Source organism: Strigops habroptila, chromosome 1, assembly GCF_004027225.2.
Source record: "Strigops habroptila isolate Jane chromosome 1, bStrHab1.2.pri, whole genome shotgun sequence".
NCBI classification, from domain to species: Eukaryota; Metazoa; Chordata; class Aves; order Psittaciformes; family Psittacidae; genus Strigops; species Strigops habroptila.
Window position 1 is genome coordinate 135,609,896 of NC_044277.2, and position 24,778 is coordinate 135,634,673.

A 24,778-nucleotide genomic window follows, 5' to 3' on the forward strand; every position below is an offset into this window, starting at 1 on the left:
ATCTTCAAGTTTTGGTTTCTATAATTTGGAGTATTTTACATGTTCAAGAACTTCACCAGAGGCAGCGTGGTAGTTTCAACAACGTGCCATTGTAAACATGAAACAGCCACAGCTTGACCAATATTTGTTTAGCTCTGTCAAGGCACCTGTTCCTAAGGATGCAATCATAAGTAGGACATGGAAGCCTCTATAGAAATCTTTCCCCTCATCGTATATTTGATCAGTACTGTTACATTTCGAATAGAAGCAGGGTACAAACCAATTTTAGTTTTGTCAATTCAGGGGAAAATAATGTGTAGAAGCTTCTACACCAGAAAAATTGAAATGCATAGTGGGTATTTTCTCACTTCTTTCATAGATCTCATATGAATTTGATTCAGGTCAGCTATGAGTAAAGGTCATTATCATTTGCATAACAAGTGGTAGTTCAGGGAAAAGCTACCTGTCACATTTTCTGCTGGAATCTTGCTTATTATTGTTCTGAACATATGCAGCCAGACACTGGCACCCAAGGCTGCAGGAGTAAATGTGAAACAAGTATTGTTATGAATACTATCATCCCCTATTTCCATTCATGATTTTCTAATTGCAGAGTAATCCTGTTAATAGGATGAAAATTGGCCCAAGACATATGTGTTTTTCAGACTTTTGTTTTCCAGCCAAAACACTTTCATGTTATTTCCTAGAATGAGTTTATATTATTAGAACATCTAAACCGACAAGTTAAAACCACTTTAAAAAGAGCCTTAAATGTTTCTTAGTAAGAATTAAAAAGAAAATGAGACCTTAATTAAGACTATTGCTTTTGTTTACTGTTAGACAGTAGTGCAAGGGAAAGGCAAGACTCTGGTTGAAATATACAGTCAATGCAGTTTTGAGTTGTATAACCACACTTTGTCAAGAGAATATACTTTGTCTGCTTAAGAAAGTTGCTCTACTGTGGATGTTCCCTAGAGTAAACCAACCAGACTTCTTCACTGCTCTTCAGGTTCTTTCCTTCTACACCACAGTGAAGATAATAAGCTGAGAGACTAGGTAAAATATTTTAACAGTTCTTGGTGCAAAGAACAGAAATCAGCGTCCTAATCTGTAGGATACAGTCAATGTCTTCCCAACCAGTTTTTGGGTATACCTATGAAGTAGAAAAGCATCAAAAGGAAGAAAGCGTAAGTGATAAAGGTAGTCCCAGGAGGAGGCATTGATGTATTTGATTCTCCTCAGACCCACATGGGCAAGTGCACTGTAGCCCTGATTGACTGGATAGCAGAGGTCAGATGTTAACCCTTTCTGGCTTTTTGGCTTCTAGGACTGGAGCTGTCTTTCTTCAGGAGAAAATTCAGGGCTGTACAAAAGCTAATTCGAAAGGGCTGAGACTTACCGATCACTTTTGTTCCCTCATGTTTTCAACATACTAGACTATGTCACTCCACAGCCACTTCCTTGCATAAGCATCTTGCCCATTACATACTTCCCACATCGGATCCTGTATTTTGGCTCTCCAGAACTAGCTATTTTTGCTAATATGATTTATTTTTAGTCTGAATCTTTAAACACTTTAAAGATTATAGCATCTATAAATTCTAAGTCATGCTTGAGTAGGTTTTCCCCTCTGTGCTTTAAAGGCAGTTAAAATGTTAGCATTTTATATAATTAGAAATCTCTACAAAAGGGATATTGGTGTTTAAAGTCTGCTTTTTGAAGCAGTGAGGCCAGATGACATTAAATAGGTTTTACAGCAAATTTCAAACAATATAATCATTCAGGTTTTCAGCTGCAGATAACAGTATAAGCCAGAGCAGATCAAGCACTATATTTGAGTCTCATCTCCTCCCAGAGGCTGGTTAAGATTAGGGTGAAGTCTAGTAACATCCAGCTGGCATCATGAATACTCAGACATGACACAAAGCTCTAAATCCACGAGAAGAGCCAAGAAGGACAAGAATACATGGCATGTGCACAGAATTGTAAGTTACATGGGTCTTTCAAGCCCAGCACATCACAGGTATCTCTGTGTTGCCTGTTCTTCCTTTCTCCAAACTTTCCCAGTCAAGAGGTTTGCTTGAGAACATCTTTATTAGATGGAAAGTCTAATTTCCATTATCACAAAGTTATCACCATTGAATAAGAGGCCAAGGCCAAGAACTGTCTGCTTTAGCCCTTCTGTCTGCCTACAGTAATACAAATTTTGAATCTTGTGCCTGGACAAAACAAGAAATTGATGCTCCATGTCTGTCAATTGGCAGTTTTCTGAGCCGTTTTCATTGACTTTAAAACAGTTCTCTTTATAGCACAATTTATTATCAATGAGAACAAAAAATGTTCATAGTTATATATTTTTAATAATGTGTGTTGATTCCTTCACCTGATACCAGTTTTCTATTCTTTGTATGCAGCACTTGATTACTGTATAAAATGCTGCTTTTTTCTTCCTTTGGATTTCTTGACACTGAAACTTGGAGGTCAGCTGCAGTGCATGAGTAGAAATAACTGACACAAACGCTTTCCCTAGTAGGTTAGATGCAATACCAGTACTAATGTGACTGGGACATTGCAGGCTGGTCTACATATTTTCCTATGCCTGTTTTGCAAACAACATTGCTCCGCCTGAGCGAGTTAGTTTTACCTAAATTTGAGAATAGCTATTTGCATGGCAACACTCTTGACTGAGGTTTACAGAGACGCTTTCATAAATATATTATGCTCAGGCTTAGGCTCTGCCTAAGTTAGCTGAATATAAGAGCCTGACTCTTATGTGCAGGGAGATTTAAATTTCACAAGAGCATACTGAAGCACCTTTAGTTTGTGTAGAAGAAAGAATAGCAACAGATTACTTTAGATATGAAAAGTAAAAACAATACAGGTTTTGTTAAGACCCAGAATATACTGCAGAAATAAGTCACGAAAATTTTGAAACTTGTTACGTTTGCCTTCCTTCCTCTAACAGTAAGTTTAATCTTTAGTGACTCACAAGAGATTATACCAGTATAATAGCTTTTACTTCTCTCTAAATGTTGTGCAAGATTTACCATTGCTTAAAAATATGCCCTTTAGGAGTAATTTTGACAACATAATTATGAACTTGATATTTATGAAACTGTTTATGAAACTGCTCCTTCACTCCGATTTTTCTTAACAGAATTGTGGATGGTATTGAAGATGGAAACCATAATGAGGAAAACCAAACCTTCGACTTCAGCTCTGATCAGCTCAGGCAGGAATCCGGGTTATCTCCTACAATTGGAGGTGAGTTTTGCCCAGGAAAATCACTCTTCAGGGAAAACAATTTTTATAACCGCTTTTTGCTCCCTTTTTTTATTTTGATTCTCAGAAGTGGCAGCACCAGAATTGGTACTGTAGAAAAATACAACAGGGTCCCAAAGGCTGTTTGTTCTTTTCCTGGTAGTAGACAGTCATGATAAAATAGCTTGCAAAGAGTACTGTATTTTTATGCATTATATTTTACCACCAGTATTGTAGGATCAGGCAGTAACTTCATGCTTCCAGACCTTAGGGCATGGAAGGTATTAAACACAGGGGGAAAGTTTAATATAAAAGCATTCTAATACCAAATAAAAAAAAAAAAAAAAAAAAATCCTTAAAGAGCCATATGAAAATTTGGCTCTCAATTTTTGTTAAAGAGATTTACAGACATGGAGGAGTGTGGAAGTACCTAGATTTTTAGAAATAAAGAAAAAAAAAAACTGAATGGAAGGGGTTTTAGGAACCCCTAAATGGCCCACACTCTGAAAAACTTGACAAAATAGCACCACAGAGGAATAGAGCAGGTCAACATGGTGGGGTGGGAGAGAGATCAAAAGAATGAGGCAGAGGGGAAAACCAGTGGACTAATGCTGAAGTGACACAACTACTGCAGCTCAGACTGTTTCCCAACATTCCCTCTTTTATGAGCAAACAATCTTTACATAATTAAATACCTTTTGCAGTAGGAGACTACTAGGACTTTTTTCTCTTAAAGCCAAACAGAAAAATAGTAATACAAGATTAATTTTATCTATGTTTTTCAAAAACAGTTGACATGTCACATGGTTGGCGTCAGGGTTATCATTTTCAGCTCCTTCAGGTTCAGACTGAAGAGAGGAGAATGAACTTTATTTGTCACACTTTTCTTACATATTATGTGCTAAACATTAAACACAAGATTTTACTTTCATTCGAAGTGCAAACTAGGTTTAAATTTAAAGCACTCGATACATGCAAGAATAGCATTGCTATTCCCAGATTATTATACTTCTGTCATTTACTTGCATTTGAATTATTTTCAGAGGCCGAAATTGGTGCTGCTGTGCTTGTTATCAAAGCAGAAGAGACCAAACAGCAGATCAGCAGGCTTAATAATGAGGTAATGAGCGTTTGTGAACATTGGAAGATACTAACAATGAGTGAAGGAATGCTGGAGAAAACTTGGGAACATGATAAATGTGTGATAAATGAGTTTGCAAAACTGGATGGGGTTCCTTCATTGTAGGGAAGTTTGGGGCTTTTAACTCTTTCACAGATTAATTTTATGCATAAAGCTATATAAAAGTTTGTGCCATGTGCTACAGATAAAAACAAAGCAAGGCTAGCATAGTTAGTGTATCTAATTTTCTTAGGATTTATCCTTTTCTGAATGTACTTCTATTTCTCTCTTTCCTGTCATTCTTTCCCGAAGTTCCTTCTTCCAGCTTTTCTTGTCTTGGTGAGTGCTATGCTTTTGGGGAATTTCCTTGAAAGAAATTCAAATCCAGTCATGTACAAATTCATATCAAACATTTCAAGCCACTTTACCTATGCCTATTTAGAATGAAACAGAAGCTCATTCATTCCTGCTCAAGCAATATGACCTGAGGGATGCAGGTCCAATATTGTTCAGTAGTGCTTTTTAATCTTCCTTTCTAATAACTTGAAACCTGTAATCGACTATTAATCTGACACTAATGTTCTCTAGCTAAACTGTTTTATATATTCAGCCATCAGACTTTAGTTTCATGGTTGTACTGCAAGACTAAAATCTATTCCCAGCATACTCTGTCTTTCATTATGAAGAGATTAAAGACAATTTCTTATGATTCCACATGAGGAAATATTTAAATAAATCCAGCCACACAGTTTCACTTCTTTTTTGCTAATCTCTTTGGTTACCAGAAATGTCAAGTTTTCTTTCATTTTTCCTTCTATATTGTGTACACTTAATCTGGTTATATTTTATTTCCATATACGAATTATTAGGCTTGTAAACCTCAGTCAGGTTAAGTTGGTCAGATAATTTAAATGTTGTAAGCTAAGAATGACATTGATAGTTAGTCTTTATGAATGCATCACCTGATTTACATGTCAAACTATATTTTTCAGACAAAAGTCTCATGCCCCATTGACTATAGTTTTTATAAGGCTTGGCCAAAGAACTCAAAAATATCTCCCAGATGTTCACTGACAACACTATTAAGATAGAAAATTATATTTTCCATTTAATACTTTTGAAACAGACAAATCATACTCATTCATCCCTTTTGACTTTGAAGAGGACAGGGATTTTTAAAATATGAAAATGTATTATGTGGTTATCCACAAGAGGCAGATGGAAAATGCATCATGTTGGCAGATGTGCTAAGGCAGGCACCTTGTGGACTAACCAAACATTTCAACTTCAATAGTTCTGGGCTTGTCATTGCATTTCTAGTGAAAAGCAATAAATTATTCTTGGAGCAGTGTAGTATATTAAACAAAAAAACCCCAAACCAAACACAATGAAGGTCATTTCCCTCCATGCACAATTTTCTTTTTTTTCTCTGCTAACTCTATCTAAATAAAATGTTATGCAATTTTCTTGCTCAAACTAGCGTAAAAAAGGGAAATATGATGACATGCAGAAAAACACTAAAGTTTCCACGCAGGGAAACCGAATCCAAAATCCAGAGACAAACTTCTCACTGTTCTGAATATGGTTCATTCTTTCATTGTAAAATTGAGGAGGAGGATCAGTCCATTTTTTCACATAGTACTCTACCTGGGAGACTTGACTTGAAATAAGAGGTGCTTACGTCTCAACACTTCTTCAATCTCTCCTGGAATAGAGACAGATTTGAACCACTAATTCTTGATTTTAAAAGTCAACCATTAGGCTTTCAGACAAAACAAAGTCATCACCAGCAGATCCCTATCTTCTTTCCTTAGCAGTGTGACAGAAGCGGGTTCATCTATAGTTTCTGTCTTTTGAGCAGGTATATGGAGTCCTGTAAGCAAGAGGAAGATAACCTCTGGAGATTTAAAGAGTACCACCAGCTTGGTGTGTGAGACAGAATTTGTTTTCACACTGTCTGGCTGGGGCCTGCACCAACACAGAGTGCTAAGTACTAAAACTTGAAGCCAAACAAGATTTTGGTAGGTTTAGACATCTTTTGGCAACACCTGAACTGATTTACATCTAACCCGGTTAGTGATAAAACTACAATAACAGTAATGCAAGCAGAAGATACAAATAGCACAATAACATCAAAGAATTCTGAAAACAGCTATATTTACTGTTTAATCACAGCAGAGAAAGATACCTTTTTCTGATTATAGAACCTCATAGAAGTTATAGAACATTATAGACCTACATGAGGCTAAATGAATAATTATAAAAAACCCTACGCTCTGGAAAACACATCAGAATTAGTCTAGGAACCTAAGGGAACATTTATATTTGACTTTGCAGTATTTCTAATTTATTCCATGCTGTAGAGAGTATATTACATAAAGTACATCTACACTAGCGTAGACATGTTTAAAGCAAGGATTGGTTTTGGTGCCCTGCAGTACTTGGAAGGAGTATTCTCTACTTTCCAAGATCATATTTTGTCTTCTGTCTAAGAAGTCCACTAGCAAAGCAAACGTCATTCTGCATTCTGACCAAGAAAAAGTCTTAAACACAGAAACATTTATATACATGAGAATTCTTAATTCAATGTGACAATACATAGGCATACAATGTGGAAAAAGATTGAACTGGACATAAAAAAAAGCATTAGAAGCAACTCTAAACTGGCATAGATTTCATAGGGAATGTTCTGGGTTCAAATCCCAGAGACAGATGGATATCCTCCAAGTCTTCCAGTGAATCAAAATTTACGTTGAAAAGCCTGCATAACTGTAAGCCTGCTTCATTGCATATTCTACAAGTATTCAAACATGCCTCATCTGGAGTTTCTGAATGGACAGTACTGACTCGGTACTTACCCAAATGAGCCTATGAGTAGTCCTGCTGGAATACAATAGCTGTTTCTTAGGTCTTTTGTTGTTACATTAAGTACTGAACACTTGTGGATCCAGCCCTTTCATCACTCCATCACTCACTGATGACCATTAATGGAAGATAATAACTGATGCTGCAGCAGACTGCCAGCAGTAGTTAAAATACTGGCAGAGTTAGAAACTAACTTCTCTATTAAGACATTCATCCTCCTCCTGAAAACGAAAATTCAAGAAAACAGGTCACAAGTAGCCAACAGCAGCAAACATTACTACATTTTCCAGTGGAGGTCAGAAGTCAATCAACAAATGCCAAAATAACTGCTTTCACGAAAAGCGATTGTATTACAACAGTTCACTAGTTAGCTTAACAACATTTCAGCTGTTCATTGGGAGAACAAAGACATGCATCTTCCTATTCAGACATTCAGTGCAGTCTGTTGTTAGCAAAGCAAAGGAAAAACAAAGCAAATCCAAAGACTTACCCTAGAGGTAAATCTACAAAGCAAGCTATACCCAGCTTCGATATCCAGCGGAGCTCTTGGCAGTATTTTAGACATATGGCATTCACTATATAATCCAAAGGAAAGTTCATTTACCTAAGAATGGGCATAACAGAAGACAGAGCCTTGATTTCACTTCTCAGAGTTCGTTACGTACTAACTTTAGGACTAATGGATGGGCAGAATTCCTCTAAGGAGGGCAAGCTCTCCCATGTCAGCACTGCCACTCTATTAGGCAATGTGAGAGAAACTCGAACACACCGCAGACTCTTGTTGTATAGCTCCATGGTTTGGCTGCTCAGTCATTTACCCAGCTTCTTCAATCCCTCACCTAACCTCATTTCTCATTGAAATGAGATACAAGCTGATAAAAAGAAATCTCTCAGTATTGCAAGGTGGAGTCAAATACGACTATTTGATCTCCTACCCTATTTTTCCTGTTCCACTTAGTCTAAATAACCACTGAATAAAAAAAGGCATGGCTTTCATTGTAGTTTAGTATGTTCAGTATGTGGCAGGCCATTCAAATATATATGTACATGATTTCATACTCAGTTATAGAGGACATCTTGCCCAGTGCATGCAAGTGAACTCAGATTTCTGTTTCCCCTGTTTTGCCCATATGCAAACCAGCTCCTGTGCAGCCTCCTTCAGCCTCAGAATTTGTGGGCTGATGTCATACTTTACCACATTAGTAGACTGCACAATTACAGTACTAAAACAGTAGAATGAACAAGTACTCACATTTCTCCCATTCAACTGAAAAACAAACAAACATGAGGAAATATGAATAGGGTCAGGTTTTCTACTAGAAAATTTCCTTCTATTTAGCAGCATGTTGGAGCACTTAGTGGAAATTCAGCTATTTTTAATTTTAGGGTTTTTTTATGCAAGTACTTAAAATACTCTAAGCATTTGGCACTTACTAAGAACAGAGAAAATGCGCTCACAGGGATATTTCACTTTCATATAACAAAAAGAGTTATCCTAAATAAATATGTTTCTTTTCCAAATCACCTAAAGAAATTCTATAAATAGATTATTTTAAAACATATTTCACATCCAGCTGCCAAAAATCGATCTCATTCTCCTCTCAGGTCAGGAAAAAAGCTTTTTCTTTTTTTAAGCAAAACATATTCCTTGGTACTAAAAATGTATGCACACGGTGGAAACAGTGATTTTGTAATCAAGTGCAAATGAAGAAAGTTTGGTAGTTAAGTTAATCAGGCCTTCAATTTTGCATAGGGAATGTACTGTTGAAGTTCAGTTTGCAACTTGAGAACTCATAGAATTCTGACAGAGTAATCAAAAACATGTTATTTGTAACAAGTTCAACTATATTATCACATGAGAGAAATCATTTTGCAGCAAGGATATCCCAGTAATCCACTTTGCAAAATATCCTTTAATCAAGAAAAATGTGGCAAAAAGTGAACTAGCAGCATTTATTGATGATGAAAACTAATTACAACTAATCTACCCATTTTGGATTTTAGCAATGTAAATTTAGCATAAAAGACATAAAACCTAGTATTATTTGTGTTAAGAAATAAAAACGTTCTAAATCATAAATACCACATAAATACATTTTTGTTTACTGAGATTTATAAAAATATATTCTCCTTTTAGCATTGATATTCATATTTACAAAGAACTCTTACTTTGTTATTGTTTTGTCTCTGTCTCTCTCTGCTCTTGTAATTTAAGGATTGTACAATAGTCCAGGTTTGGGGTTTTTTTTTCTTCCTTTTAATGTAAGCTTAATACCTATTGACAGTTGAAGGTAACAAAAATGGCTGATGCTCTAAAGCTTAGGTTTATTTTTTTAAGCAGAACATACAGCACATACGTGGCATAGGTCCTATACGCTGTGTTGTCTCTCTTTCACTCTTCCTTTGTGGAAAGGCACCTAAGACAAAGAAATTAATCAAGGGAGGAGGCCGTGCACTGTAAAAATGGGTACCAAAGGCTGACTTCAGATTTGAATAAATATATTACTATCATGACAGATTATGACAATGATTCAGTTAACTCTCTACTAAGCATTTCAAGCCCTTCCTGTACTTGAAAAGCTCTATTTTCCCAATACCTAAATGTTGGTATGCAAGTTCACAGCTTTTTCTCTTATGCTTAGAAGATATAAGAAAAAGCTGACTGCTGTTCTCCTTCTAAAACTAATTTACACTGGAAATGCATACTGTTCCAACAAATCTCAACAAACTAAATTCCTTCTGTCTTTGCCCATCACATGTTCTAAAACTTTTTGATGCATTTTATTTTGGATTGTCTTTGGTTAGAATTTTTGAGCCACTGACAAAGTACATAATTTCAAACTGTACCAGGCTAAGTGATTCAGCAACATTCCACAAACATTTTTCTATAAGACTCTGCATAGGCAAAATATTGTACTTATATTCATGCCTCTGACATTTTCTTTTCACGATGTAATGCTTAACATTTATCTTTATTGAATTTCATATTACTGATATTTAAAAGTGAACATGAATTCCACTTAGCCATTAAAAATAAACACTAAATAAAAACAGATCAGGATAGGCTGCAAAAAAGAATGGCTTGAAATGTGTAGGGATGACAGCAAACCATTGATCATAGAATTCTAGAACAGTTTGGGTTGGAAGGGACCTTAAAGATCACCTAGTTTGAATACACTCAAAATGTATAGTGTTTTATACTTTTCTGTTCTGTCCTTACTTGTTTAATAGCAATAGCAATAATCTTAGTGTCCTAGTCTACCCAGACAGATTGGTTGCCCTAGAACTACCCAAGAGTTGGCTAGCAAGTCAGTAGAGAAATCAGTAAATTTTCTTCTTCTCCTACATGATAAAGCCAGTTTCACAGCCTTTCAGATTTCTGGGTTTATTTCACTGAAACTGAATCATCATATCACTGCACAAATCCTATATACTTAATCTGAACTCAGATTAGCTGCATCGGATTTTTTTTTTTCTACTCCAACTAGCTTTATTCCTAAAGTTCCATGAAATCAAAAATGTCTGTTGCCATGATACCAATGGCCACAGAGATGCTGATACATGATCAGTGAAAAGTCTGTCTCAGCTCAGTTCTCATTTCATTCATTCAACAATGCACTTACTGGGAAATAGAATATCAGCATGTAGTTAATCTGAGCCTTGAAAGACAACTTATTCTAGCTAAAACTCTCCCTGACTTTTAGAAGCACTAGAATAGAAGAAACAATGAAACATCAAAAGCAAGGCAAGAAAGAAGCTTGCCATATGCAGCGCAAGCCAGGCAGTTTCCCTGAGTTGCCAAAATGCAATTTCCATTTTCGAGAAGCAAATTTTCTTCACTTCTTTAGTTCTTCAGAAAAAGTCATGGTAGGAAGATGTCTGGGTGAAGTTTGAATTGTAAAAGGGAGTAAACAACAGAGAGAAAAAAATACCAATGTGTTAGGTGTCTAATCAGAAAAAAAGTGCTTATTCCAGATTTATCCAGGAACAGTGATGAGAGGTAAGCATTTTAGTGCCTAAAATTTCTAGTAGAAATTTTAACATTAAAAAAAAAAAAAAGTAAAAGCTGGAATATATAATGGAAAAACAACAATCCTTTTACCCAATACGATTTTAAAAAAAAGCAATAATCATAAAATCACAGAATGGTTTGGGTTGGAAGGGGCCTTAAAGATCATCTAGTTCCAAACCCCCTGCCATGGACAGGGACACCTTCCACTAGACCAGGTTGCTCCAAGCCCCATCCAACCTGGTCTTGAACACTCCCAGGGATGGGGCAGCCACAATGTCTCTGGGCAGCCTGTGTCAGTGCCTCACCACCCTCACAGTAAAGAATTTCTTCCTTTTATCTAATCTGTATCTGCCCTTTTTCAGTTTAAAGCTATTCTCCCTTGTCCTATCACTACCCACCCTTTTAAAAAGTTCCTCTCCAGTCTTCTTGTAGGCCCCTTTTACAAGCACTGAAAGGCTGCTCTTAGGGCCCTCTGAAGCCTTCTCTTCTACAGGCTGAACAAGCCCAACTCTCTCAGCCTGTCTTCATAGCAGAGGTGCTCCAGCCCTTGGATCATCTTTGTGGTCTCCTCTGGACTCTCTCCAACAGGTCCACAACCTTATTACATTGGGGGCCCCAGAGCTGAACATACTGCTCCAGGTGGGGTCTCACCATCTTACATTATATAGAGCTTCTCATCACTTTTATGGAAAGGTTTAAAAACAATCACCTCCATTCCTACTTAACTACATGGAACAAACTGCACAACAGTTTAATACTGGTAATAAAAAAAAATACCCTTTCTAGTGAAACTAAGTAATTTGAAAAAGCAAAATACAATTACTAAAACTTATATAGGTCAGGGCATCAGAAAGAGTTATTATTAAAGTCCATATATTTAAAAAAATATATATTTTTTTAACCTCTGTTATGAGAGATATTCTTACTTTATAACAGAGTCTCTAAAAAGTTACCAACCTGAGAAGCACCTTTTGCTAATTAAAGCTATATGTGTATAAATCCGTTTCTATACTAGGAAACATTGCAGTAACTTCTTCAAGTTCTAGAAACTGTTAAGGCAGCATTTCAAGCATAGCTGGGATCTCACAGATCATTTTAAAGATGTCTGCCTAGCACAGCAGGAACCATTTGTACAACTAGCTGTACTGCCTAGCAATAATCACTGAACTACTGAAAAGAAAACAGCTTTAACAGCATGCAAGGAATTAGTCCTTTCACTCAGGAGGAAACTGTACTGCTTTCAATTTCTGTTTCACAGACTTAAAATTTCTTTTGCTTTTAATCTCTGTTCTTTCACACTTCCTGGAGCACTGTGAAATTGTTAACATTATTGATCAAATTGTTCCCTGTTAAACATGCTTATTTGCAGCTGCTCAAGAATCACTGCAGGGTATAAAAAGGACTGCATAAACAGTATAACATTATTAGTAACAGTAATAATATACTGTGTAAGTATATAAGTATAGTAATATGGAGATAGATGGTAATTAATAGTTCTACAGATATCGGAGGTAAGATTAACAGTTTGTAAAATCCAGAGAAGTTTTTAAATTATCCACGAAATTACATATTTGCTTTGCCTATGTGTCAAGCAGTATTCATTCAAACAGATGTCACTCAATGGTGGTCCAATTTCTAAGAGTTTGGCATAAATACTTCGGATTTTAAACTATCATAATACTGGAAATTATTAAAGTATACAACAAAGGCAGTTTTATCAGGTCAGTTCCTATGACTTTGTGAGAGGAAGCTTATGAGAAGACAGTACTGTAAGAGCTAGCTGATACATCAAAAGTAGTGTCTGGGCACTAGAGCAAGTTGTAATTAGCAGAAGTCCAAGACCTCCCCAAGTGCTCATGCTGGGATTGATTTTTGCTATATTGTCTCAATGAATTAGCAAGAGAAACATGTTAAATAATAATTAAACCTTTTTTAAAGCCTTTAAGTAATCATCAATGGAACAGAAAAACATGAACCAAACCAAACAAGGTATCTTTGTGGCTGCCCCATCCCTGGAATTGTTCAAGGCCAGGTTGGATGGGGCTTTGACCAACCTGGTCTAGTGGAAGGTGTCCCTGTCCCTGGCAGATTATCTAGATGATCTTTAAGGTCCCTTCCAACCCAAACCATTCTGTGATTTTATGATTTTAAAGTTGCAGATATTTTCACACAACATCCAGAGTAAAGTGCATACTCATAACGTAGTACCTATCTGTAGAAACCCCAGTAAAATGAATGCAAGTTGGGAAATTAGGTACAGAAAACAGTTGCTTTATCTGATAGGAGTAGGGGACAGTGATGATCCTAAAAAGTAGTGATGACCACTGAATCTATGTAGCCATGGGTTTGGTCGTCCTTCTTCCCCTTTTCTTTCCAAAGAACCTTTTGGAGGTTTTGTAACGCCATCTCCCAGTTCCCAATGGAGCACAGAGATTCCTGTGTAGTTGATGTGTCCAGAAATCTCACAGTGTGTTTCCTTACAGGCTGTCAGTACCAAGAATCTTCTTTTGCTGCTCTAACCCCACAGGAAGCCTGTTCACAAGCCACCTTCTTAACATATTTTAATCCCTCACACTAACTGAAGTTTAGATGAGCTACCTAGCATTCAAAGCTTTATCTCAGCTGGCAGAAGGAGATCTCATGGTTATTTTCTACCTAGTATGACTTAATTAGGTAACAAAGCAGAAAGAGAGGTAGAGGGAGAGGCACAGAGAGATCCTGTAATGTGACGCTCATGAGTCTCCTCCAATTAAGAATTTTTCCCTCCAGGGGTAGTGTGGTCATTACAAAACTATTAAAACAACACGGTGGGTTTGAACTCTTAGCTCAGAGGGAAATGAACAGATGTATAGGAGCCAGATTAGAGCTTCTTACTTTCTTTCTAACTTGGAATTTCTTTATATTTATTGTGCCTGTATAACACAGTCTTTTCAGCAGATTTTTTTTTGGAACTATCCTATCAGAAAAATTAAAATTGTATTTCTGTTTCTGATTACATGAAAATTAATCACAGTAGGGCACCTAATTAGTGGTGTTCTTACTTCAGGTCAAAACAAAAAAGCCTTCTGAATTAGCCTTTTTTCTTTTTGGTGGGAGGTTTATCTTTCTGAAAATAACTGTGCTGTCATGTCTTTTTTTCAACAGAGTATTTTCAATAGCCTCAGTATAAGAAACTCTATTTTAACAGTAATGACAGTGGTTTGACCTAAAATAGATTGATTAGCTGCCATGGAGACAAAGTTCATTTCTACCTCTTGACAGGTTAATTTCTCTTTATTAAAAATAATTTATTTCAACTTCCTGCAAACTTTTCCTTGAAAAGGAAAGACAAACTCATTTGAAATGGTGAGTTGGTCACTTTTACGTTTGAGTTAGGCTTTTCATTTTCCAAAATATCCTTATAATGTCCTTATGAATATTCCCATTGATATTATATACCAATTTACTTTAAAACACAAATTCAGAACTTGCCAATCTGACCTTGACCCAAACCAGCACTTCTGGGGAGATTAGAGACTTCATATAATTCATGTAATTAATTGGATGCTATCACTGGCTTCATCATTAAACAAAAAAGAAGTCTAATAGAAAATACGATTCTTCTTTTTGCACGCACAGCAATCTATGCTATGGATTATTCCCTCTGTGTTATATGTAACACCTTTCAAGCATAAACATAATTACATGGAAGTTGTTTCACATGCTTTCATATTGTTTAAATGTTTAGAGATGGCAAGTCGGGTTTAGAATTTCCAGGTTTTTCAGTAGTAGTCCACCAGATTTCATGTAACTTCGTCTTGCATCTGATAACTTTGGGTATGGGTTTCTTTTATTTTACTATAAAGACAGCAGTATATTTCACGTGTGTATTTCTGAACAAGATTTCACAAGATCTCTTTCTTTAATTTCATTCATCAGTATAAAATTGGTTACTAAAAAAGGTTTATGCATTAAAATATTTAATGATTGATCAAGAAGCTACCAATGTCATATATTAGTAGAGTATATTTCTTTGAAGACCCTGTGCCACAGGTCAAAGCTGATATTGTTAGAAGGAAAAAAAGGTATGTATGTGTGTATTTCAGGCATGACTACACAAATGAATACTGTGATATTTTGCCCTGCCATAACAGGTCACAACTTTAACTCAAGAAGTCTCACAATTAAGTAAGAATATGAAGAACGTGATGCAACTTCTGGAGAACCTGCTCACATCCCAGAAGACTCCAGGGTTCTGTGCTGTGCACAGCATATCTCGAAGTCCTACCCTGGAAAGTCTTCAGTCTCGAATGGCTTGGACTACGCATCAACCTTGCACACACATGCAAGCTGGGAACTTTACTTGCACCAAAGCACAACCTTGCCGCAGCAACACGTTATGTGACATTTGGAATACTGATTTGTCCTCTGTAGGCAGCAGTCCCCAAAGAACTGAACCCAACCTGCAAAATTCTATGGATGGTGAATTTTATTATACACTGGGCCTTCACAATTCCCCCTCCCAGTATCAGGTAATTCAGAAAGACAATCTGCAGTTTCTAAGATGCACCTCTCCCCATTCAGACACTACCTTGACTCCTCTTCAGTCTATTTCAGCAACTCTTTCTTCTTCAGTATGCTCTTCATCAGAGACATCATTACACCTCGTGCTCCCCAGCAGATCTGAGGAAGGTAGCTTTAGCCAAGGAGCAATCAGCTCTCTAAGCCTTGAGAACCTGCCGGGATTGTGGGACTTGGAAGGAACAGCCAGAGTTGTTTCTGCACAGACCCAAGATTTCCCAATAGACAATGTGACAAGCACAAGGGATGTTAAAGATAAAGATTACCAAGCCATAGATGTATAATGGGAAACACTGAAGTGATACTCGAAGCATGTTTTGCAGCTGCCAGTTTTAAATTTAGACTGTATGACAGCTTTATTTGACCTTTCCTCTGGCGATCATGGAGACTTACAAACATGAAAATTCAGATTTATAGAAAGTACAAAAAGATATTGTCAGTTTATACTACAGGAAAAAAAAAGAAATCTAGATACTAGAAGCATGTTGAAAAGCATTTTGTATACACATATAACTTACTGGTCTGTTTGGCAGACTTTTGTGATAGTCCAAAGACGCTGAGGGTCAGAGCAGCTGGAAGTCTAGGACAAAAGAACTGTCATGGGTGGCTTTTGTTCCTGAAAGCAAAGGTTTTCCCTGAGTGTCTGACTGTTGTTCCTAAACAATATCTATGGGACTGTTTGCTTCAGGTGATTGTGGGTCCTGCTGGTCTGTTTGTCAGTTCTGTGAAGGCGAAGGGACAATTATCGCTGCATGTCATCTAGACAATCAACCAAATAGAGCTGGTAGAGAGTGGTTAGTTGTTGCACGTTATTTGTCATGTAAATGAAACCTCTTAATTTATCTAAAAATACTATTTTTATATACTTGGTATGAAACGTACTTAAAAAGTTATTTATAAAGAGAACAAGAGTTTGTTTTCATTTTGGTAAAAGCTTGCAATTTTAACAAGAAATGCGCTACCATCATGTATTAGATCAAATACTATTTATTGTTCAGATATTATGTAGTTTACAAATGGATTCCCTTTTATGTGCATGCAATTTGCAATGAATGTATTCATGCTGGTGGAATTCAAATAAATTAAGGTATTATTTTATTTAAAAAAATAAAACAGCTGGAATGTTGTATCCTATATAAGGCAGCAACCACTAAAGTCAATTGTTATATTTATAATATTAAGTACCCTTGGTTTGTGTCTTAGTATCGCACTATTATTGGTAAGACCAAGTCAACATTTTAATACACATCCCTGTTTTGGGATTTTATATCTGAACAAAAATATTAAGAGGGATAAAAACTATTGAGTGAGAATATTAAAGGACAAAAATTACAATGGTTTAGCCAGAATCAAATAATTAAGTTTAAAATATTTATTTATTGGATGATATTTTTGCTTACAAATGTAAAATCTAGTTTTGACCTTTGGGGGGGGGGGGAAGATCCTATAGATTTGGAAAGTTATTTAATCCAGAACTTGATTTAATACTCAAAAGAAATCTTAAGGGTTTTTTCAGTATGTAACACATTAGAAACTCATATTGCTACAGTGTAACCAGAGTTACTGCTTTGCATTGGAATTTTGATTTATATATTTGAAGATGCACAGTATGCATCATACTCACATGTTCTTTAGCAAGCTATCTAAAAATGACATGTTTACAACCCAAAATACATGTTCTAAAATAGAGAAGTAAATTAAGTAACATTTAATAAAATGGTGATTGATCTCGAATTAATCTTTTTTCAGAGCACAGAATTATGTTTTACTTCCATAGGAGGTTGTTTTTTAAAAAAATTAAAAAATCTTCAAACACTAATTTCATTGTTAACATTTGGCTGTGCACAAGGACACAAACCTCAGTTGAAACTCTGTGCCCAACTTACATCCTTTTGCATCCTTTTTCCCACTGGTACAAATTAAGGACAAATTGCCATCTCTCATTTTGAGCTGCCTGAATTTTGTCAGGGTGGCTACACTTCAACATGCGTGTTTCTGTATAGAGTTTCTTACTTTCCCTCTCTTCCAGTTTTCACTTAGTTTAAGGTTAAATAGAGAAGTGCTGATTAAATAAGGCATATCCCAGAAATTAAAAAAATCCTGGCAGAATAGCCAGACGCTCGGTGGCAATAGGGCACTGCCTTGCCTCAGCAACCGGCCGACACACCATATAGCCATGCCCCTTTCCTGTCCTCATCATAAAGCACAGGTGCTGTTTCCTTGGGATGCACAGGCACATGCAGCACAGCTGTCTGCAATCCTGATTCATCTCTGCTGCCTTCTTCATGCCACATAGGGTAACCTGCCCCCAATGAAATACGCAGGCTAATCTAAGCTCACTGTATCCCAGCCATTGACCAGGGCTCCACAAATATGCTATTTGTCTACCATGCTTGGTTCCCAATATAAATTAATAATTTCCATTACATATATAAATTGGGAGCAGTATTTGCTTTCTCATTATATGAGCAATACATAAACCATTGTGTATTTCCTTTAAAGTTTTGGCTTTTTTTTTTTCTTTTCCAGTAGAAACACCAGTGTAATGAGATTGTTCTGGAGTTTCTGTGTTAGTTTTATATAAAAGAGTAAAAAAGTCAGTGGAAACAAAAAGCTACTTTGCATAAATAGCCATAGCTTTACTGTTGTACATTTAATTCTCAAATCAAAAAAATGCATGCGCAGGAACTTCTTAGAAGAAATAGCACCAGGATCTGTCCTACGTAGTTCCTTGTTTCTGCAAATGTCAAATATAGCCTAAACAAAGTTGGCAAATGCTATGCCATTTGTAATGGATACAGTTTCAAAGAACATACATAGCCATTACCTGGACTGCACAGCGTATATAACGTGAGCATACTGCCTCCCAGGGAAAAGCTCAAGGAACTTCAGAAAGCACAAGTTCATTCCAGGTCAAAACCAAGAAAAGAAAGAGGAAGGTCAGCAAAATAGAAATCTGGGTTTGATGGATGGTTCTGTTTTAAACTCATTGACACCATTATATAATGAAAGCCACAGAAAAAGAATCCTCCAAGCAGCTTTTGTTGGAAAATATCTGGCAACCAATGCAGAAAATTTCAGTTTTGAAGGTAAAATGACAATTCACAGGGGCAAATGGAGAAGCACACACATTTAGAATGGAGCAGTAAATTCCAAACAGGATTACCATGAGCAAAGTAGCTCTACAGACAGCACGGCCATAGAGGATTTCTGGGTTTAAAGCAACAACCACTGTACTATTCAAGTATTACACTCAAAAGGTGCTCATTATGAATATCAATACAAGCATCCCATACCCTAACATCCAGCAGCCCAGCTCAGACAATTTACTGTATTCCTTTTTGCTTTACAAAAATAAAAAATAGAATTCATTTTTGGCTCAGGATTATTCTTCCCATCTAATTCTGCATCAGTTTACTTCCTAAATTTGTTATAATTTCTTCCTTTCATTTTCTATCACTGTTTGTTAGTTTCTTCTGTATAGTAATTGTAAACTCTATTTATTTCCCCTCTCTTTTTCTTTTCCTTCACCCAGTCTCGTTTATATTCCCTTTATAACACTATCAAACTCAACCATTTCTGCCCTCATTACCTAGTCATTTCCCTATAAAGAAACATCCTAGGCCTGCCACTAAAGAACTAGGTGGTTACTGAACTCAGTCATGCAGTAGGACAGCAGATTTGGTCTGTGTCAAGACTCAGACAGCAAACCATCAGTCTAACCAAAATATCATGCACTATCTTCTCACAATGCTGCAATTACCTCCACTGAATATGGGAAAAAAAAGACAAAGATAAAAGAGGCACTGAATAAAGAGCAAAGGAAAAAAACAAAACACAGAAGTAGGATTCCCCATTAATTTTCTCCTATCCTCTGCTTTTATACCTTCAGATATATTTTTAAAGAGATGTATTTGTGTTGTGCTCATGATGACTACTAGATTCAATTTGAGAAACAAAGCTTATCACAAATTCTGCAAATACTCATCATTTTTTACAAGTCATACCCAGGTCTTGTGATAACCTTACCTTGACCCATCAGTTGGTTACCTACCACAAAAAATTAACTCTCTAATTAGCCCATCTGCTAACTGCACACAAGATTTTAAAACATTTTATTTTATGAGACAATTTTGTAACACGCTTTATCAATACCCTCACATGATAGCTTGTGAAAAAAATCCTGTTTCGCAAATGATGTTTTGGGATGAAACAATCTGTTCTCAAACTTTCCTGCATCTTCTTACTTAAGCCTAAAAGCACTTCTTAAACCCCTCTCAGTGGGACGCCTTGTAGATATTTTGTACTGCTGAGCCTACCAAGGAGAGGTCACAGTCACATTCTCATTTTCTAGAAAAACACTTCTAACAACTTCTCACCTTGGCATTAAAAAATTGAAGCTGTAGGTGGGAATTATGGCAGCAATGGAGTGAGAATAAAAAAAGGGAAAAAGTTGGTGCTTGCTTTCCTTGCTCCATCCTCCAACTCAGCTAGGGGAATTAGCACAGCAGTCATCCATTCCAGCAGCCTAGAGAGTATTGAGTCTTCACTAAGAAAATCAGACAACCTATCACAGGAAACCTTCACCCATCTTCCTCAGTACCTGAAAATCATCAAAATAGTGAAATCCTATTAAAAAAAAACCACCGTAGCTGCAAGTCTGTGAGACGATGCCACACACAAACTCAGTCTTATCCCTTCCAAGATGAACATAAAAGTCGTATCATTATTCCCAGACCAACCACTGACCTTCTCTGTACTTAAGAAAATTTTCTTCCAAGAGTCACTGTATACCTCCTACCATGCACGGTCAGTGGCAACAACAATTACAAGAAACAGCAATTTCCTGCTTCAAAACCACAAATCTGATCCTTCTGTTAAAAGAAACTGGCTGATGAAAAGAGAATTTTATTTAGTATGTATCTTGATACCAGAATTCTCTCAGACTTTGGAAATCTCTCAAAGAAGCAGGTTAAGGCAGGCTAAGGGTTGACAGGCTCATTTCAATCAGAACTCAGAACGACATAAATTGTGTAACAGGAATAGCAGTATCTTCCTCTTTCAAGTTGTTTTAATGTTTAAGATTTAGTATGTAATCTTACATTTATGTCTTGATGGTGAGTCTTAAGTCTTTATGCAGAAGAGATTAACTCTTCAATTTATTCTCTCTCCATAGCTCTTGAGAAACCTGCTAATATTTGCCATGGTAATGTCCCAGTACAACAGAGGCAAAGTGTTAAAAAAAAGGATGGTAAACAACTTTATCTTCAATGACATCAAGTTGTATATTACATATACAATATATCGACATATTACAATGGTAAACAGCTAGTTTTTATCTAACTATAGGGTAAAATATCAACAGAATTAATCTCACATGGAATAAATACTTCCACTAAGTGGCTTATGAAGAGCATTGAAAAGAAACATTTCCTCAGTTTTCTGATTTTCTTATCCAAGGTGTTATCAACCTCACATATACAATATACTCTGATAGGATCCCTGAAAGTTACAACTTCAGAGAACTATAAATTCATTATTTTTTTTTACCTGCCTTTGACCTCTTACAGTTGATTTCCCCCAAAGTGTAAGGGCCAGAGTAGCGCAAAAGAGTTACTTAACACTGTCGTAAATTACAACTGTGGGAACTGCGCTAAGGACCCTCAGGAATCACAAGCATCACAAAGAAAATGCTCAGAAATAGGCAAAACTATAGTTTGTGCAGGTGAATCCTAGGGTCTTACAAAAAAAAAAAAAAACCAAAACCAAACAACCAAAACTTTTAAGAATCAAGTAAATCAAAAAGCAGCAGAAGATTTCTCAGGGAAGCATAAAAAGATAAGGATTATTTAAAATTAAAAGCTCACAGGCCTTCACATTTAACAGTCCATACATCCTAAAAATGTAGGACAGCCAGCACAAGTTTTGAGATGTGTAAGTCCACCTTAACTGCACTTAAATTTCACATTTCATATGTAATGGGTGATATGTTTGTATTCACCCTGGGCTGCAGGGTAACTATTCTGACTCCTTATTTTTTTTATATTCTACCTCTGATCTCTTTGTGCAATTAAATAGACTACATCTTCCGTTGCTTGCCTGAATAAAACAAGATAATTGTCTAATCACTCGAAATCTACATACTTGGAGAATTATTTCTTCATGATGCACCTAAAAGGTTTTGCTTTTTGTTCTAAAAATCAAAGCTTTGTTCAAAAAGAAGAAGAAAACAGTATTAACCACTCTAAATCAAACACAATCAAAACCCACACAGTGGTTTCTTTCTGACTGTGCAGTCAGACACAGGACGAAAACAGCAGCACCATGAGACAAACAGGAACCACGAGTCTCAACAGGTGGTAACTTTAGAGACTAATTATGTCTTCTTAAAGGCCAGCATTGTCAGTAATTTACTTCCGTCGTTTCCTTCAACATTATTGTAAGTTAACACATATATCTGCTGCTGATGGATTTTTTTCCCCACCTCCTACCCAGCACTGATCCACAGAAATACAGCTCACCTTCTTACTAAGAAAAATTCAACATTATTTCTGTAAGCACACAAATGGCTGTTAAACAGAATTTTAAAGCCTGTAGTATGTGAAAAATGTGTCGGTCTCTTGTATTAGACTTGCTTACAGGAAAGGAATATTATAACCACACAACCGAAAATACTTTTCTTCTCACTCTCATTAGACTGAAATTGTTTTCCAAAAGCAAGTGGAAAAGGCCTTTTCTGCACCTCTGTTTGCAATGAAATCTAATAGATGAGGGTGAGGGGGCACAGACCAAAAAGACACATTCTTTGAATGCTACACAGTGGCATAATAGTATTTTAAAATGTTACTGGGTCATGTTTGTCAAGCAGCTATTGCGGGTTTAAAATAGTGTGATCAGATGCTTATTTTTCCCTATAGAAAATTACCAGTTTGCACTACAGAGTGTGCCACAGAATATCCGATGAATGTATATATACCGTGTACTAATAGTTACTGGCACTTCTACCATATCAGAGATATGGTAAATCTATATTGAGTAGCTCTCTAACAACAGGCAAACCTTTTTAAATAAACAAAACAAAATTGCTGTTTAGTCTTTTGTAAAACATTAATTTTTTTTTAAATATCCTTAATAATCTCTTTTAGGACTAAATTATCTTAATAAACAGCAGAAATATGACAAGTGTAGAGTATCCAAGGTAAGAAGTTGCCTATTTCTCACACAAACCAGCATGTTTTCTTTCAACTATTGGTAAGAACAGAGGTTTTCAGCAAGCGGCTGTTATGAAAAGCTTGTGTCTATATAGTTACTTACTAGTAACAAAATAAAACTGAAGAATTGTAAAAACTCTCAGAGACATTTGACGATACCCTCACTAGAGCCATAGCACACATTCTTTTGAAGAATTGGTCACTCTTCCCTTCAACAAGAAAATTATACTTACATAAAAATGGGTTACCTAAACCCAAGACATATGGGAGGGTTGTCTGTGATTTGAGCTATATAGCACAGCAGTTTCTCTAACTCTTCTTGTTAAGTTTTTGAGGGCAGGTGCTTGAATTGCCAGCCAGGTTGATAATTAATTAGCCTTTTCATGCGTGCGAGGTGGAAAAAAATCTAGCCTCTGAAGGTCTTGTGTAAGGTTTGTATTGCACCTGCAATCCCAGGTTCGCAAAAACAGCAGAGCAGCCCTTTTCCTTAGCCAGCCATCAGACATAAAAATCACATCTGGACAATACCTGTGTGTTTTAATGCCTGTGAGGATAAGCTTTGCCTCAGTCAGGTGTTTTCAGAGGCAAGAAGGCAGGCAGCCTGTCCTAGCAATACACAATACATCTGCTGACTCTGCACGTACAGCTGTCCAAGCCTCATTGCTGCTACTGTCAGCTTTTCAAGCAAAGGCAAAGCCTTGAGAGACATTTTACATCCTGTGCTTTCACCACTTCTACACCTTTTCCCCCAAGCACCATGCAAGCAGTAGTAGGCCTATCTAAAGCCAGAAACAAAGTATAGCTTGGGAAACACTGTAATCAAAACTAAACAAACTGGGAGACAAAGAAGAATATGTCCAATGCTGCCTCTCAACATAATCTTCATATGGGTTAATATACACTGAGGCACTCACTTGGGTAAGGAAAAAGCTGGCAGTTTTGGGAATGGGAACAGGTTCCCCTCGAATCAGCAGCAGTGAAGTCCTGTACAAACCTTCATGTTTAAACTGAAAAAGGGGAGATTTAGATTAGAAATTAGGAAGAAATTCTTCACTATGAGGGTGGTGAGGTCCTGGCACAGGTTGCCCAGAGAAGCTGTGGCTGCCCCATCCCTGGCAGGGTTCAAGGCCAGGTTGGACGGGCCTTTGAGCAACCTGGGCTAGTGAAAGGTGTCCCTGACTGTGGCAGGGGATTGGAACTAGGTGATCTTTAAGGTCCCTTGCAACCCAACCTACTCTATGATTCTATGAACATTGTTAACAGACTTCAATAGGTCACTGTTCATCTATTTTGCCAGATGATGTTGCATAGGCTAACACAGTCAAAGTTTCTTGTGTGAATGACTGATGTTAGTACTGGAGAGCCTGTCTCCAAAAACACTGTCCTTTTTCTAGGAATATGGAGTATAGATATTTTGTTATATCTTGGATTTAAAGCAAAGCAAAGCCTCCTCAGTATTGATACGCTTAAGAAACTTAGGTTCAACTAACTGTCATATACACATTCTTTCAGACTTCTTTTTTCTGTTTAATTTTAACTCTCTACATGTGGTCAGTTGGTTCAAGGTTATCTTCTGCAATGCCCCAGTAAAAAGTCTAAAATAGACCTGATACAGGACCTTCCTCTTGCTTTTGCAGAGGCCATTTGGTGATTAAATCTGCTCACTGTCATCTCTCTGGCATGTTTTTTGCCTACCACTGTTAGTGGCATTTGTTCTCCAAACTATATTTGGGAAGTGAAAGTTTCTCACAATGAAACAGTTCCCAGTTC

At 36.7% G+C, this 24,778-nt stretch overlaps 1 protein-coding gene across 2 annotated transcripts in view; it reads left to right on the top strand.

Moving 5' to 3' along the window:
- Positions 1–16,622, top strand: part of KCNH8 (potassium voltage-gated channel subfamily H member 8) — a 174,874-nt gene extending 158,252 nt beyond the window's left edge. For both annotated transcript variants that reach the window (XM_030476954.1, XM_030476961.1), the window contains 3 exons: positions 3,137–3,243; positions 4,284–4,360; positions 15,371–16,622. In XM_030476954.1, the coding sequence (XP_030332814.1) occupies positions 3,137–3,243; positions 4,284–4,360; positions 15,371–16,081 (895 nt within the window). In that variant the 3' untranslated portion in view covers positions 16,082–16,622. The remainder of the gene's footprint in view (positions 1–3,136; positions 3,244–4,283; positions 4,361–15,370) is intronic.
- Positions 16,623–24,778: the final 8,156 nt, after the last annotated feature.